The following is a 15,322-nucleotide window of genomic DNA, read 5'->3' as shown; positions in this document are numbered from 1 at the left end:
ACCCTGAAAATGAATTCACTGTCTACTGTGTCTCAGTTTGATTCCCAGAACCAACTAGATAAGATCATTTTTAGGAGGGTTCGTACATCTCCCTTTATACAGCCAGTGAAGTCTCAAAGATTGCCCCCTACTTATTACAGCTTTGCACAGGTGTAGCACTCTAGGCTTACCCAGCAACATGCGCCTGGGCTTGCTTTAGCTTACCTGAGCCCCACATGACTTGTGTGATAGGAAGAACCAGAGCAGGGAACTAGGTGAAGCTCGGGGAAGTCAAGGTGCTTGTTTAAGGTTACTCGTAAGTGGTTGAGATGGGCTTGAGTCCTTGTCTTCTGCTCCTAGTCCCATATTTCCAGTATAACTTCTCTGCCTACGATGGTTTTGAAGTTTATTTATTTGTTCTGATAGAGACAGGGGGGCAGAGAGAGGAGAGAGAGAATCCCAAGCAGGCTCCGCACTGTCAACGCAGAGCCCGACGCAGAGCTTGAACCCACAAACCGTGAGATCATGACCTGAGCCGAAGTCAAGAGTCAGAAGCTTAACCAACTGAGCCACCCAGGTGCCCCATAGGATGGTTTTGTTACCGTCCCACTCAGAGCATGTGGCTGAGCTAAACTTAAATTCTCGAAGCCCCTTGTGGCCATCTTTTCTTTTTCTCTTCAGAGATCCATGGAAAGTTCTGATGTCTCTGACCTAGAACTTATTTTAGCAGTTCTGAAACCAACAATTGATGAATAACAAACTTGTCTCATGTCAAAGTGGCAAGAGTGTTCCCAGGCTTACTTTTCTTTTCCTTTGCCTTTCCATATTTGTCAGTTTGTCTTTGTCCAAAAGGAAAGATAGGAGACATCTGTGCATGAAAAAGGGTCTGCTGTTACGGGTTGAAGTCATGTCTCATCTGAACCATTGACCAGAGTTTGGTGAGGAAGCTTCCCCACCAGCTTTGGTGAGGAATACTGTAGCCCTTTCTTTTTCGTTCTGACGCACAGTCCTCTCTGATGGACCACAACTTACCAGTGTTCCTTGTTTGCCTTAAACCGAGCTTCCATGTGGACAGTGGTGCATGGCGGCTTCTCAGGTCACTGTGGGGCAAAAATCTCCTTGTGCTAGAACCTGTCTGGTGTCTTTGCATGGTTTAGGGCATGTGCTCTGTGTTGTGTGGCCAGAGGAAACTGAAACATGAGAATACTGATCACTGGTACTCATAGACTTGGAACCTTCCATGACCTTGGTTAAAAAGAAGCTGTCAACAACCCCTGATTTCCCCTTTTGCCTTGTGTTGGGCTGGGGCAGAAAGGGGTGAAAGAGGTAGGAAACCACATCTTGACTGAATCCCAAGTAAGATTTAGATGCTGATATGTTCATCCCCCTCTTTAACTCCCAGTGATTCTCAGGAACATGTGGTATTTTGCAAATCGGGGAAGGAGAGACCCCTGACAGTACTTCTCAAACTTGGCTGCCCATTAGAATCACCTGCGATGATTTTAAAACATCCAGTGCCCAGGCTGTACCGGTTAAGGCAAAAATCTCCGGGAGGTCTAGGCCTCAGGATATACTTGTTTACATTTCCCGGGTGACTCTAGTGTGTAGCCAAATTTGAGAACCAGTTACAAATGGAGATAAAAATTGACAAGTGCCAGTTGCATTAACCCCTCAGCGGAGTTTGGCTTGGTTGGAGGGAAAGAGGTTGGTTCCTCCTTGCTTGGGTGGAGCTACCTTCTTACTCTGCTGCCCATGCTGATAAACCCTGAAAGAAAGCAGCCTTCTGGACATGAATACCCTAAAACTACAGCCCTACCCACCTCTCTCTGTCTCTCCCACAGGCTGGGCTTCCTTTTACATAGAAGCAGAGATGATTAGGCGCAGGGGCAGGCCCATGATTTCCTAAGATCTAGGAAAGCATCAGCCTATGAAATGGAAGGTCCTACATCCCCCCGTGGATGCTAGCATTGAGCACACCCATGAGCAGGAATGTGCCATATGCCCTGACTTTGGGACTGAGTTCTGCTGGAACTTCCCTGGACTCCATCATGAGGAATTACAGTAGAAGCCAGGAGTGGGGCCCCTGGACTTTTCCTTTGTATACACTGGTGACTTTCGGATACTTTATCCATCCTCTCTGCCTCTTGGTGTCTCAGGTCAGCAAATACATGGGGTGGAAGGTATAGCCTCTAGGATATGGTCTTCATCTGACTGGTATTCTGCAACAGACTGGGATCTCCGACACCACACGTGTCCCCTTTAGTGTCCATTCTTAACAATCCCACACTTCCTTGCTGGTCCTGCTCTTCCCATACTCTGTTCCTCACTCATGTTTCTTTCTGCCCAGGCATCAGCACCGTCCATCCTGCTTCCCCAGCTGTGCTGCCGAGCAACCATGTAGAGGCCAGCTCCTCCCGCTACCTCAACCCTGCCCAGCCCCACTCACCTCTGAGAGGCAGTACAGAACTGGGCAGAATCCTGTCCCCTGGCTACCTTGGCAGCGGCAGCCAGTGGGATGTGATGAGGCCTCAGAAAGGGAGCGTGGCAGGCGACCTGTCCTCAGGCTCATCCGTGTGTCAGCTGAACTCCAAACCCACAGGTAAACACAAAGCTGAGCAGGTCGGCCTATGAGATGAACTCTCATTTAGAGTCTACCGCTCTCTTACCTGGGCCAGGGGCATTTTTTATTTCTCCTCTAGTCCCTGGCTCACAGAGTTGGGAGGAAATGAAAGGGCCCTCTCAGCTCAGCCCCACATTAGGTGAGCTCAAGCCCCACTCTGGGCTCTGTACTCTCTCTCCCTCTCTCTCTTCCTCTCTCTCCTCCTCTCTCTGCACCTTGTGGGATTCTCTCTTTCTGCCCCTCAGTCACCTGCACACTCTCTAAATAAATAAGTGAATGAATGAATGGATTTTTTTTAAAGGTCTCAGTGCTGAACCTTTCTTTCTTTCTTTTGTGTGTGTGTGTGTGTGTGTGTGTGTGTGTGTATTTATTTTTGAGAGAGACAGAGTGCAAACTGGGGAGGGGCAGAGAGAGAGGGAGACACAGAATCCGAAGCAGGCTGTAGGCTCTTAGCACAGAGCCTGATGCAGGGCTTGAACTCACAAACTGCGAGATCATGACCTGAGTTGAAGTTGGGCACTTAACCGACTGAGCCACCCAGGTGCCCCTCTTTCTTTCTTTTTTTAATGTTCATTAATTTTTGAGAGAGAGAGAGAGCGTGAGCAGGGGAGGGGCAGAGAGAGAGGAAGACACAGAATCTGAGGCAGGCTGCAGGCTCCGAGCTGCCAGCACAGAGCCCCATGCAGGGCTTGAACCCACGAACCATGGGATCATGACCTGAGCCCAAGTTGGTCACTTAACCAACTGAGCCACCCAGATGCCCCAGTGTTGCCTTTCTGAGTGCATCCTTTCAGCCCCTGTGCCATGCCAGGGACTGGGAGAGTCAGGGACACACTTGTGCTGTCACGTTCAGGTCATTAACCACACAGGATGAGTTTGTATCCATGTACTTTTACCTTAGGCTTTCTCTCTAAGGCTGGAAGAAGGGCTCAATGCCTTGTTAAAGAATGTTCAGTCGAGAATCAGGAAAAGGAACGGTCTCAGGGTGGAGTGAGGCCCTCCCTATCACATTCAAGAGAGAAACTCACACTCAGGAGGTCACCACACTTTTCTTGATGCTTCCATTTTATTTTTTTAAATATTTATTTATTTTGAGAGAGAGAGAGAGAGCAAGCAGGGGAGGGGCAGGGACTGAGGGAGACAGAATCCCAAGCAGGCTCTGTGCTGACAGCCCCGCCCCCCTGCAACGTGGGGCTTGAACTCATGACCATGAGATCACGACCTGAGCCGATATCAAGAGTCAGATGCTAAACTGACTGAGCCACCCAGGTGCCCCTTCAGCTGGTTTTCTAAACCATGTGGAACTCCCTTATACTTACCAGTTACACTGATCACTTGATCACTTGAAACTTCCTCACACTTACCCCCGTGTGGAGGAGGCCCATGGGGCATGCTTAGGGCCACACTGTCCTGGGTATGAAAGCTGGTTTCCTGTTTAAGCAAAGTCACTGTGCTCCTGAGTGCCCCTGCGAGAGAGAATGCAGTTGGCGGAAGGATGGGGCTGTTCAGGGATCCTGCAGAGAGGCCCCTGGCCAAGCCCCTCCCCGACCTGGGTGCCACTAGTGACCAACATTCTCCATCTCCCACTTCTTTCCTGTCCTGGCGGGACGGCTGCAGGGGCTGACCTGCTTGAGGAACATCTTGGTGAGATCCGGAACCTACGCCAGCGCCTGGAAGAGTCCATCTGCATCAACGACCGCCTGCGGGAGCAGTTGGAGCACAGGCTTAGCTGTGCGGCCCGCGGGAACGGTAGGGGAGGCCCCAAGCCCAGCCGCCCAGCTCTGGTCGCAATTGGGGAGCTTCCGAAGGGAGGGCCCTGAGGCTGAGCCTCACACTTTCAAAGCACCGTGCTGGGCTTCAACTCCACTTGCTCTTTCCAAATGGTCCATCAAGGCAGGTGGGCCAGATACTATTATCCTCCCTTTGTAGATAGACGCGAGCTAAGAGAGAACTTTCCTCATGGCAGCACTAACAAATTGTGTCCACAGAGTGTCCTACTTTTTCTCGTCCCATCCTTAATCTGCTCCCAGAACTGCCTGCTGACCTCTCTGTGTCTTGTCTCTGCCAGTGGTAGAGCCAAGTCAGCGGGGGATGCCCCCAAACACTTAGCACGGTGGCCTTTCTCCCCACAGTCTCCTCCCAGGCTCTTGTCACTTGGAGGCCGTTCCTTCCACACACCCTTGTCCTGCCCACAGCACAGCAGCAGCCATTTAGGGGCAAGAGCTTCCTGGACAACCGCAGCTAGGTCACGTGGTGATTGAAAGGAGGCACACCGAAACCAGGCATTTGGCCCATCAGACGTTGGGTCCAGGCCTCGAGTCCCCAGGCATTCCTGCTGGGTTGGGACAGTATTTCTGGAGATACAGAACAGGTAACTTCTGAACGCATCTGTTACCCAAGTGTGTAACTTGTCTGCTTTTACTTTCCGGGACAGGATCCACCTCTAATTTCTACAGTCCCAGCCTGGAACCCACACCTCAGCTCTACAATGAGAACAGAGTCCTTAAGGAAGAAAACCGGAGCCTTCAGGCTCAGCTGAGTCATGTTTCCAGAGGTAGGTGGTAAAAGCCACCAACCGTGCTCATTCCCACGTCCCTTTCCTCCCTGGCCATACCAATCACCAACTGGAGAAGCCAAGAGAAGAAGGTAGACATCACTGCTAATCAGATCCACCAACCCAAAGTCCCACGGCTATTCTCAGTCTAGGAAGGGCTACTTCCGGAGAGATCCCAGCCGTGGGCCCTCACACTCCTAGGCTCCAGAGACACATAGAGCTCTCACAGAGCTCTCGGATCTCCACCACCTCTGTGCAACCCATAAATACTCAGATAGTCAATCAGTAGTTATGAAATGGATACCAGTTAGGCCTGTTCTACCTGTCCAGACCTTACTGCAGCCCTGGGTGTCCCTCCTGGTACTGATCTGCCATGCTGTCTCCTCACCACCTCCCCTCACACACACACTCAGGGTTTCTATCTGGTTAGTAATCCTCAGGACTCAGTGTCTGGAGGCACCAGCAAAATGTTGTTCAGAGCTTTCCCAACACTATTCAGTGGGCATCCAAGGGGGTCATTTCCTCTGTAACTTGGGGGGGGGAGGTGGTGCTGACCTGAGTCTTAATTGACTTGATCAAATCAATATGTTATCGATAACAAATTATGTTTATTTGCAAATATTTATTGAATAGCCATACAAGACTAATCGTTTCGGAAAGGATTAAGCCCAGAATGAAAGAATGCTTGTAGAACGGGAAGACACATCAAGTGATATTTCTAAATTTGCCTCTTCCGAGCGGGAAGATATGAGGGGAAAGGTCATAGATGGGGCAGGAACAAGACTTCACAGATAAGAGAGGAGGCACAACTACCAAGCCACCTTCACATGCTGGGACAGGCTAGCACAGACCTCACAGCGGGGAAGACGCTAAGATGTGAGCAAGTATAGTCTGCCAGGCCCGGGGACGTCCCCCAAGAGGACTGACAGAACCTGCAGCCTGATGCTGAGTCTGTGCCAACAGTCCCTGAGAAATCCTGCAGATCAGAGAGATACCACAAGCCCAGAAGAGACCAGATGTCCCCATTTTCAAATTGATGAATATAATAGATTCTAAAAACCATAGACAAGGAATCTTGATGCTGATCTTAGGCAAAATTCAAGAATGGGTTATAGTGTGGAGGGCATGGGAACTTAGGAAATAGCGTTAGAAACAGGAGCATTTTGTCTAAGAACAAGGGAGACCTTATGGAATGAGAAGATCAAGGGCATTGCAGGGCGGGGGCTCCACATTCCCCAGGGTTCGTGGATGTGGTGAGCCGATGCCCTCTGCCTCCCGGGGCAGCTGCGGCACACGCTGGCCTCCCTGTTGCCTGGGTGCTGCGTGTAGGGATAGATGAACTTGGGCTCGCCTTCCCACTGACCTCTGGCCCCACGGTGTACAGAGCGCTCCCAGGAGACGGAGTGTCTGAGGGAGGCCCTGCTGTCCTCTCGGTCCCGGCTTCAAGAGCTGGAGGTGGAGCTGGAGCACCAAAAGGGGGAACGGCAGCAGCTTTTGGAAGACTTAAAAGAGAAGCAGCAGGAGATCTTGCATTTCCAGGAGGAACGACTCTCCCTCCAAGAGAAAGACTCCAGGTAAGAGGGAGCCCAGTGATACAGAAGGTGGCCCCATTTTCCAATGTAGAAGAAAGGATATTGGCAAGACAGGCACTGGTGCCTTTTGGAACCCTCAGTTTCCCCTCTGCTCTTCCTGATTTATGGGTGACCCTGAGCAGAGGGAAGGACTTCTCTGGGAATGCCTTTTTCACTCCAAAGTTGGGAGAGTAAAACCCTGTTTTAGAAGGCTCATCAGCATATCAGATCCTGGAGAAAGAATGTTGTCATCCTTCCAGTTAGTTGAAGGGTATTAGTTTCACCATAATGTAGGAAGCATCTGCACTAGCCATCATGCTGGGGGCCCCATAACTGCCCGTCACCGTGGAAAGAGCACCAGTGGGGGGCAGTGACAATACCCAGCTTGTGTGTCTGCTCCTCACCAATGGGACTTCAAGCAAAGCTACTTCACCTCTCAGAGCCTCTGTTTCCACATCTGTAAAGTGAAGTGATGGTCTTCATGATACTGGGGTTGATATCTAGGGCTAAAACACTCTGATGCAGAGGCTGGCTGGCAGCTCAGTGGGCCTCTCGTCTCTCCCCTGTAGGCTGCAGCACAAGCTGGCCCTCTTGCAGCAACAGTGCGAAGAGAAACAGCAGCTCTCTCAGTCCCTCCAGTCAGAGCTACAGATCTATGAGGCACTTTATGGCAACTCCAAGAAGGAGCTGAAAGGTATGTGTCCGTCTACTCCCCCAACCCCACGAGCTTCCTGCCCTTGCTCAGAACCCCAGTGAGGTCTTCACGCTGGCAGTTGCAGAGCTCTGGAAAGCTACAGGGTTCTGCCTCAGAAACTCCCAGCCAGGCCGGGGTGCCCAGTAAGAAGAGAGGGCATTTCTCATGCACAAAGTCCAGAGGTCGGTAACATGAACAAGATCCAGCAGAGACATCCTTAAAAGTAGGCCACAAGAGTCCAACTCTACCCACCTAGATGGCCAGAGAAAAATTGATCGAAGTCCAGATTATATATTGATTTTTTTTTTTTAATTCAAAGAACTGTCCTGATGGCACTATCATGTGAGGTCTTGAATAGCGTGAATAATACATACTAACCACCCATGCAGCCAGTACAGGAGGCACCCTGCTCCCACCCTGACCCATTCCCCAGAGAGAAGATTAAAAGATGCAAAAAAACATTTATAGAAATACCACTAATAGGATCTGAACTTCAAGCCTGGGTTTAAATTTTAAATTGTTTTACTGAGGAATTTTGCCACCTGCTAAAATACTAATCTATTGCTTAAGAATCTTTTTCTATTTCCCCGTTGCTCTTCAAATGGGACAGGGTATTCTAAACATCAAGTTAAGGGGCGCCTGGGTGGCTCAGTTGGTTAAGCGTCTGACTTCGGCTCAGGTCATGATCTCACGGTTTGTGAGTTCGAGCCCCACGTCAGGCTCTGTGCTAACAGCTCAGAGCCTGGAGACTGCTTCAAATTCTATGCCTCCCTCTCTCTGCCCCTCCCCCACTTGTGCTCTGTCTCTCTCTGAAAAATAAATAAAATTTAAAAAAAAATTTAAACATCAAGTTAATAAATCCAACCAGGCTGGAACAGAGGACTAATGTCAATATGATGAAATTTGGAAAAGATTAAAAAAAAAAAATGAACCTGAGATTGATTAAAAATATCAGTGGTAGAAGTTCAGGATGGGGAAGCCTGGCTCTTTAGCCACTCATGAGCTTGAAGATAGGAGTTAGGTAGAAACCCATCTAGACAAGGAACTCATAGGTCAAGGTTGCTAACAAAAGCCAACTCAACCTGAGACCACAGTATTGTACTGTGGTACTGTACTGTAAGAGTACTGTAGGAGTACATAAGAGTCAATATGGAGACACCATGTCAGAAATAGTGCTAAATTATGGGGTGCCATCTGGGAATGCAAGCTTGTCCAGCCACTCTGGAAAACAGTATGGAGGTTCCTCAAAAAACTAAAAACAGAACTACCCTACGACCCAGCAATTGCACTACTAGGCATTTATCCACGGGATACAGGTGTGCTGTTTCGAAGGGACACATGCACCCCCATGTTTATAGCAGCACTATCAACAATAGCCAAAGTATGGAAAGAGCCCAAATGTCCACCGATGGATGGATAAAGAGGATGTGGTATATATATATATACATACACATATATGTATATACATATATGTGTATATATATGTATATATATACACATACACATATATGTATATACATATATGTGTATATATGTATATACATATATGTGTATATATATATATATACATACATACACAATGGAGTATTACTCGGCAATCAAAAAGAACGAAATCTTGCCATGTGCAACTATGTGGATGGAACTGGAGGGTATTATGCTAAGTGAAATTAGAGAAAGACAAAAATCATATGACTTCACTCATGAGGACTTTAAGAGACAAAACAGATGAACATAAGGGAAGAGAAACAAAAATAATATAAAAACAGGGAGGGGGGCAAAACAGAAGAGACTCATAAATACGGAGAACAAACTGAGGGTTACTGGAGGGGTTGTGGAGGGGGCATGGGCTAAATGGGTAAGGGGCACTTAAGGAATCTACTCCTGAAATCATTGTGGCACTATATGCTAACTAATTTGGATGTAAATTTTAAAAAATAAAATTAAAAATATAATAAATAAATAAATAAATAAATAAATAATGGGGTGCCATCTTGTAAAAGGGACATTGACAAACCAGGGAGCACAGTGAAGACAGGGGCCACCATACCAAGGGACCAGAAATCTCAAACTGGTTGAAGAAACAAAACAATTTTAGGCCTGAAGAGATCACAAGGAGATGAAAACTGGCTTTAAATATTTGAAGAACTATCAGATGAAAAAGAGCTGATGTGTTTGGTGTCCCTTCAGAGGGCTTAACAAGGGTCAAAGGGTCAAAGGCAGTGGAATTTGGACTTACATAATTATGCGTTCCTTACCCCTAGAGGCTTCCAGTGATGGAATTGCTAGTTTGTGAAGGAATAAGCTTCCCAAGAAAGGGATGATTTGTCAAGGAAACCTATAGAAGCAGCTCTTGCTTTGGATGGAATGTTGGCTTTTTAAGCCTTTCAATTCTAAATTTTTTCCTGTTTAAAAAATTTCTTAAGCAATATGAAATTTTCAACATTCAACCAAATCTGAATTTTCATCAAACCTGATTGGATTTCCTAATTTGTTGATGAGAAGGTGAACCAGCACTTGTAGACATATCAGGGGCACTGCAGGCTGAGAGAATAGCTTGTGTGCACCCATGGGAGCATCAGGTCCAACCTGCCTATGGAGAGCTTTGTATCAGGGAGTGTGAGAAGTCAGGTCAGTTGATGCGAGAGCTGCCGGTACATAGAAGACCTACAGGGTAGAGTGGAAGTTTACATCCTACGTAGCAGGTGATGGAAAATGAGGCAAGCAAAATAGGTAGGTACTAGATGGGAACAGAACTCTTAGATGGTAGGACTGGTGGGACACACTGGAGTCGGGAGATAGTAGAATCAGGGAAACCTACTGAATGGGTGCAGGGATTGTCTGGGCACATAACTGATGAGAGTCTGATCTAAGGTGCTGTGGGGAAGATAAAGAGGAATGGATAGATGGATGACATTTTTTAAAAAGAAGCAAAACTTTGTGAGAATTAGGATTTAGGGAAAGAAAGACAGGAAGGAGCTTCATGGAACTTCAGAGTTAGTATCTGGAAACCACTTCATCCTGACCCCATCCAGTTTCATGCCTTTTTCCCTTTTTGTGGGTGTTTTAGGAGTCATTTCAAAGCCACTACTACTAAGACCCCATAAGTTCTTATCCTTAATTCTGCAATCCAATGAGGGCTGTGAATTGAACTCTTTCTCATTTACTCATTTGGTCATGAAATGTCTGAACTGACCAAAAGGGTATTCCTAGCCTTTACTTATCCCACTCAGTGAGAATATTCACCTAGCTCATCGCAGAAATAGGAATGTGTTTGACTAAGGCCCGTGACCCATGCAACTGGGTGCGTGTGCTATATGATATATGGTATATGAATCCTACTGCCTTCCTAAACACCAAAACGAATTCTACTTTTTGAAATATATTTGGATTCAAAGTTTCAGATAAGAGATTGTGGTGTTATAGAATATTTCTCAGCTCTCTTCATCCCCAGTATGAAGAAACAGACTATGCGTGGTAAACGGAGGTTGAAAAACACATGGAGAAGCCGAACAGTTCAGTGAATTGTGACTGAATCTCTAGTCCAGTGTTGACGCCCTATCTTGGAAGACCCTGCCTCTCTGGCCTATAGGGCTAGAGTCACTATCGAGGTGAAAAACCAGGCTTGACCTCATCTGCCCATCAGAGGCTCTGTAGATGTACATGGGGCATGGGCCACATGAGCCTTGGGGAAATCCCAGTGCGTGGTATCTCAGTGTGTGCCAGGCCCCACAGAGGAAGAGTGGCAGCTCCCTCACAGATGTGTTGCCTGGGACCCTGAGCAGAAAGGAACGTCCCAGAGTAGCGTTCTGACAAATGCTTGGAAATGCTTGGATCGGTGCCACCAGACCCCTCCTCTCTCTTCTCTCAGCTTCCACCTGGGATGCCTGTCACCAGGTCCCTATGAACAGTGACCTGAGCCACCTGGTGGCAGAGATCCGAGCTTTGCGAGGGCAGCTGGAGCAGAGCATCCAGGTGAATAACTGTCTACGGCTGCAGCTGGAACACCAGCTGGATGGCGGGGGGAGCACAGCCCGCCTCAGTCCCTCTGCCAACCAGGAGGACCCTGGAAACAAGCAGCCACTCTTCCAAGGTAGGAAGGAAAAGGGGACCAGGAGGCGGGCAGCTGGTGGGGCCGGTCGCCAGGATATCTGTGGTGGAAGGAACCATCTTACCTCTTCCACGCCCTTTAGGGTCAGGGTGAAATCCGAGGTGCTTCGATCTATAGCCTTGGGTAAGGGCATGGGATTTAGGCTCACACCTGGCTCAGATTCCCAAGTTTGCCACATATAGGTTGCTTGCCTTAGGCAAAGTGTTTTAAGTCCCCAGGTATTTAAGCCTTAGTTTCCTCATCTTCAGGATGAGGATGATGGTCATATATAAATTGTATGATCATTTGGAGCATTAAATGAAATAACTTACAAGTGCCTGGCGGAGTAAGAGTCAGTCAACAGATGAGATGACATCGATTCCTTGTATCTGTGGAGTGCTTTAAAATTTACCGTGAGTTTTCGAACAATTTTTCAAATAATTTCATCCGAGGTAGGGGCAGCCTTACTCTCTGTATTTCATGTGGAGAAACTCCGGCATTGAGACATTAACTGGCACACTAAGGTTGGCAGGAATGGAGGCCGACGTAGGATTCAGACCAGATGTTTTGATTTCCAGCCTCTGTCCTTCCTCCTCACTACATATACTCCATCTTGGTATCGTTGGCCTTCCCAGATCCCTAGCCTGGTTTCCCATTCCCTAGTTCTAGAGGAATTCAGGGTGTGGAAAACGTTCCTGTCCCTGAGGCAGTCCTGGCTGTGGGAAAGTGGTTGTCATCCGCCTCTCGTGTCCGCCGTGTCTGCCCTACCAGATACATCTCACCAGCTGTCTCCCTCTTCTCAATGCCCTTCATACATCTCTCTTCCCCCAGCTTCAATATGAGTGTTAATACTGCCCCTCTCCATCCGAACACATTATTTTATCTTCCTCTTCTTTCTTTCCTTGTGACACACCACTTAATTCATCATCTCCTCTCCCCTCCATGGTGTATTTTCAATTGTATTCTTATAGGAGCCATTTCTGCTCAGGATTATCTAAAGCTGAGTTTTCAAACTTTCATGCCTGCTCTTCCTGGGGCATGTTAATCCTCATTCCCCTGCCCCCCACCCTGGTCCTGCTAGATTTTCATTGATTAGACAATGACCTCATCTGTCAAATGAAGGTGATGCTTCCAAGATCACGTGTGGCGGCTGTTAAAGTGTTATGTCGACCACAAGCATTGTGCATGGCCCATAGAAACAGCTCGGCTACAGTAGGTGGCTGTCTGGCTCCAGTCAGGCTGTCACGATGCTTGTAGTGTTCAGTTATATCTCCCCCTCTGCCCTCCTACTGGGCTTTCCCCTCTCACTGTGTCCCCACAACACCAGCCTGGATGCAGTGCCACTGGCTCAGCCACTGCTCCTGCTCCTCACCCACCACAGAGGCCTGAGCTGGAGAGCAGGCTCTAAGCCTGAGCAGGATTGTGCCTGTCTTCTCTGTGATATCTTCCAGTTCCTCCACCGCAGGATTGCTGCCTGGTCTCTGGGAGGGCATCTCTAACCCATCATGACTTCTGTCTCTCCTCTTCTCATCCTACTACACTGTTCCCAGCACTGATGCATCAGAATGGGGATTGGAATGCTGAGTTTAATCACCCACAACTCCATTCATTCTTTGATTCAGTATTTTTTAACACATATGCTACATATATATATACATATATATATGTATATATATATGTATATATGTGTGTATATATATACATATATATATATATGTATATATATACACATATGCCTAGTTATGTGTAGTTACAAGACATTGTATTAGACACTCATGCAAAGTTATATGTAAAACACAGGTTAGAAAAATGTACCTAAGAACTTTTCAAACCAGAAGTTGCTTCTCATGGAACACGCTTCCATGAAAAGAACACGTTCTTGTTCCAAACTAAGGGATTTGTTTGCTATTACTTACGATCATGATCTGTGGGTGATGATTGTGTAAGCAGCGAGCCTCGCTGCCTTAGATCTCCGCTGGCGAAGACCAGGCTGTGTGTGTGCTTGTTGAGCGGTGCATTCCAGGGTCCCTGAGAACTGTTCTTGTCTTCACACCCTAGATCCAGTTGCTTCCCCTCCAGTCCGAGATGTTGGCATGAATTCTCCAGCTCTTGTGTTCCCTAGCTCTTCTCCTGCTGCTCCTGGCTCGGAGACTGCCATCTTCAATAGGACAAATGGTAAATATGGCAGCTGAAGGATTCAGTGACTGATGATGGAAAATTTTATTAATGCAAGTAACCTTTGGTTGCTAATGGACACATTATCTGATTACAGAGATTTTTCTCCCTGGGTCCCAAGGTCTTTAGCCCTACTCATTGCACCTTCTGTGGCCACCTTTTTTTTTTTTTTTTTAATTTTTTAATGTTTATTTTTGAGAGAGAGAGAGACAGAGTATGAGCAGGTGAGGGGCAGAGAGAGAGGGAGACACAGAATCTGAAGTAGGCTCCAGGCTCCAAGCTGTCAGCACAGAGCCTCACGAGGGGCTTGAACTCACAAACTGTGAGACCATGACCTAAGCGAAGTCAGACACTTAATCAACTGAGCCACCCAGGTGCCCCTGTGGCCACCTTTCTTGTCATAATTCTTCCCCCTGTGGTTTTCCTATTGCTCTGTTGTGCCTCATTGCACTGTGATCCCTCCTCTCTTGAAAGTGCTTTCTGTGTCCAGCTTAAACGTTTTTTATATGTCTTTTTAACCAGAAATTAAAATATTTTTTATTAAAATCATATTTTTCCTGAATATTCATTTGTCAATGAGGATAAAATTGGCCCCATGGCAGTTTTATCATTATGAGATAATGTAAGAAAGATTATAAAAATACAGAGCCCAGAAATCTATGGACTTCACACCTTGCTTGTACTTTCCCAGAGTGCCTTTCCTGTTCTGGCCTCTTTCACACTATTTGATGGCTCTTCTGGAGGGAAGTGGCCTGAGGATATGCTCCTCACTGTGGATTCTATGTTGTTGTGGTTTTGTTTTTCAGAGCTGGGTTTGGACGCTTCTCCAGTAATGAAGAACCCCCCCAAGCTAGAGGGTGAAGCTACTGATGGTTCCTTTGCCAATAAGCATGGCCGCCACGTAATTGGCCACATTGATGACTATAGTGCCCTAAGACAGCAGATTGGGGAGGGCACACTGCTGGTCAAAAAGATAGCAGCATTTGTGAGATCAGCCTGCGCCTTCCCTGGCCTTGAAGCTCAGGGCACAGAGGTAATCACGTTGTAGGTCTTAGGTGCTCCTCCTTCTGATCTTTGCCCCTTCTCCCATGCTGTACATGCCCCACAGCTGAGGACACATCTACTTACACCCAGCCAAGCCTTTCTTCTCCATCCCCTATTTTTGCTATAAACTCTGCTGACCAATGTTTCCTCTCAGAACCACAGAAATGCCTGTGCAACATTACCATCCTCATCTGTAGAGTACTTGCTGGGTGTTGGCATACGTGGGGTGCTGTCCTGAGCACCCTTTGGTCGCTTGGGTCCAGTCACGCTGGCACATGGCCATCCATGGGCAGAGTAAAATCATTTAATCAGATGGCTGGAAATTCCAGATTTGCATCCAGATGGGCCGCATGTTGTGGAAGGGGCGAGAAGCCGGGCAGCCATGGGATTTCTCCGTGAGACTGAGCAGGGGAGGGAAGCAGGCAGGAGCCTTCTCACAGTGCCTCCTGGTTTGGGGAACAGGCACCAGCTCCTGTGCTGTCCGAGTCACGGGAGATGCAGGGACATGGGGGGCAGCCCGGTCCACAGGAGGCTCCGCCCCAGAGAGGGAGCCACACATCCGTGTAAATAAGTACAATAGTGGGTCTGGGCTCAGTGT

At 47.7% G+C, this 15,322-nt stretch overlaps 1 protein-coding gene across 4 annotated transcripts in view; it reads left to right on the top strand.

Moving 5' to 3' along the window:
* LOC125913264 (myomegalin-like) overlaps window positions 1–15,007 on the top strand; it is a 215,325-nt gene extending 200,318 nt beyond the window's left edge. For all 4 annotated transcript variants that reach the window (XM_049618363.1, XM_049618361.1, XM_049618360.1 and 1 more), the window contains 8 exons: window positions 2,327–2,578; window positions 4,217–4,348; window positions 5,034–5,153; window positions 6,538–6,727; window positions 7,294–7,418; window positions 11,287–11,508; window positions 13,564–13,680; window positions 14,487–15,007. In XM_049618363.1, the coding sequence (XP_049474320.1) occupies window positions 2,327–2,578; window positions 4,217–4,348; window positions 5,034–5,153; window positions 6,538–6,727; window positions 7,294–7,418; window positions 11,287–11,508; window positions 13,564–13,680; window positions 14,487–14,728 (1,400 nt within the window). In that variant the 3' untranslated portion in view covers window positions 14,729–15,007. The remainder of the gene's footprint in view (window positions 1–2,326; window positions 2,579–4,216; window positions 4,349–5,033; window positions 5,154–6,537; window positions 6,728–7,293; window positions 7,419–11,286; window positions 11,509–13,563; window positions 13,681–14,486) is intronic.
* The last annotated feature ends 315 nt before the right edge of the window (window positions 15,008–15,322 follow it).

This window comes from Panthera uncia, assembly GCF_023721935.1.
Source record: "Panthera uncia isolate 11264 chromosome C1 unlocalized genomic scaffold, Puncia_PCG_1.0 HiC_scaffold_4, whole genome shotgun sequence".
In the NCBI taxonomy this organism is placed as follows: domain Eukaryota; kingdom Metazoa; phylum Chordata; class Mammalia; order Carnivora; family Felidae; genus Panthera; species Panthera uncia.
The sequence above is the reverse complement of the archived record's forward strand: the minus strand, read 5'-3'. Positions and strand labels throughout refer to the sequence as shown.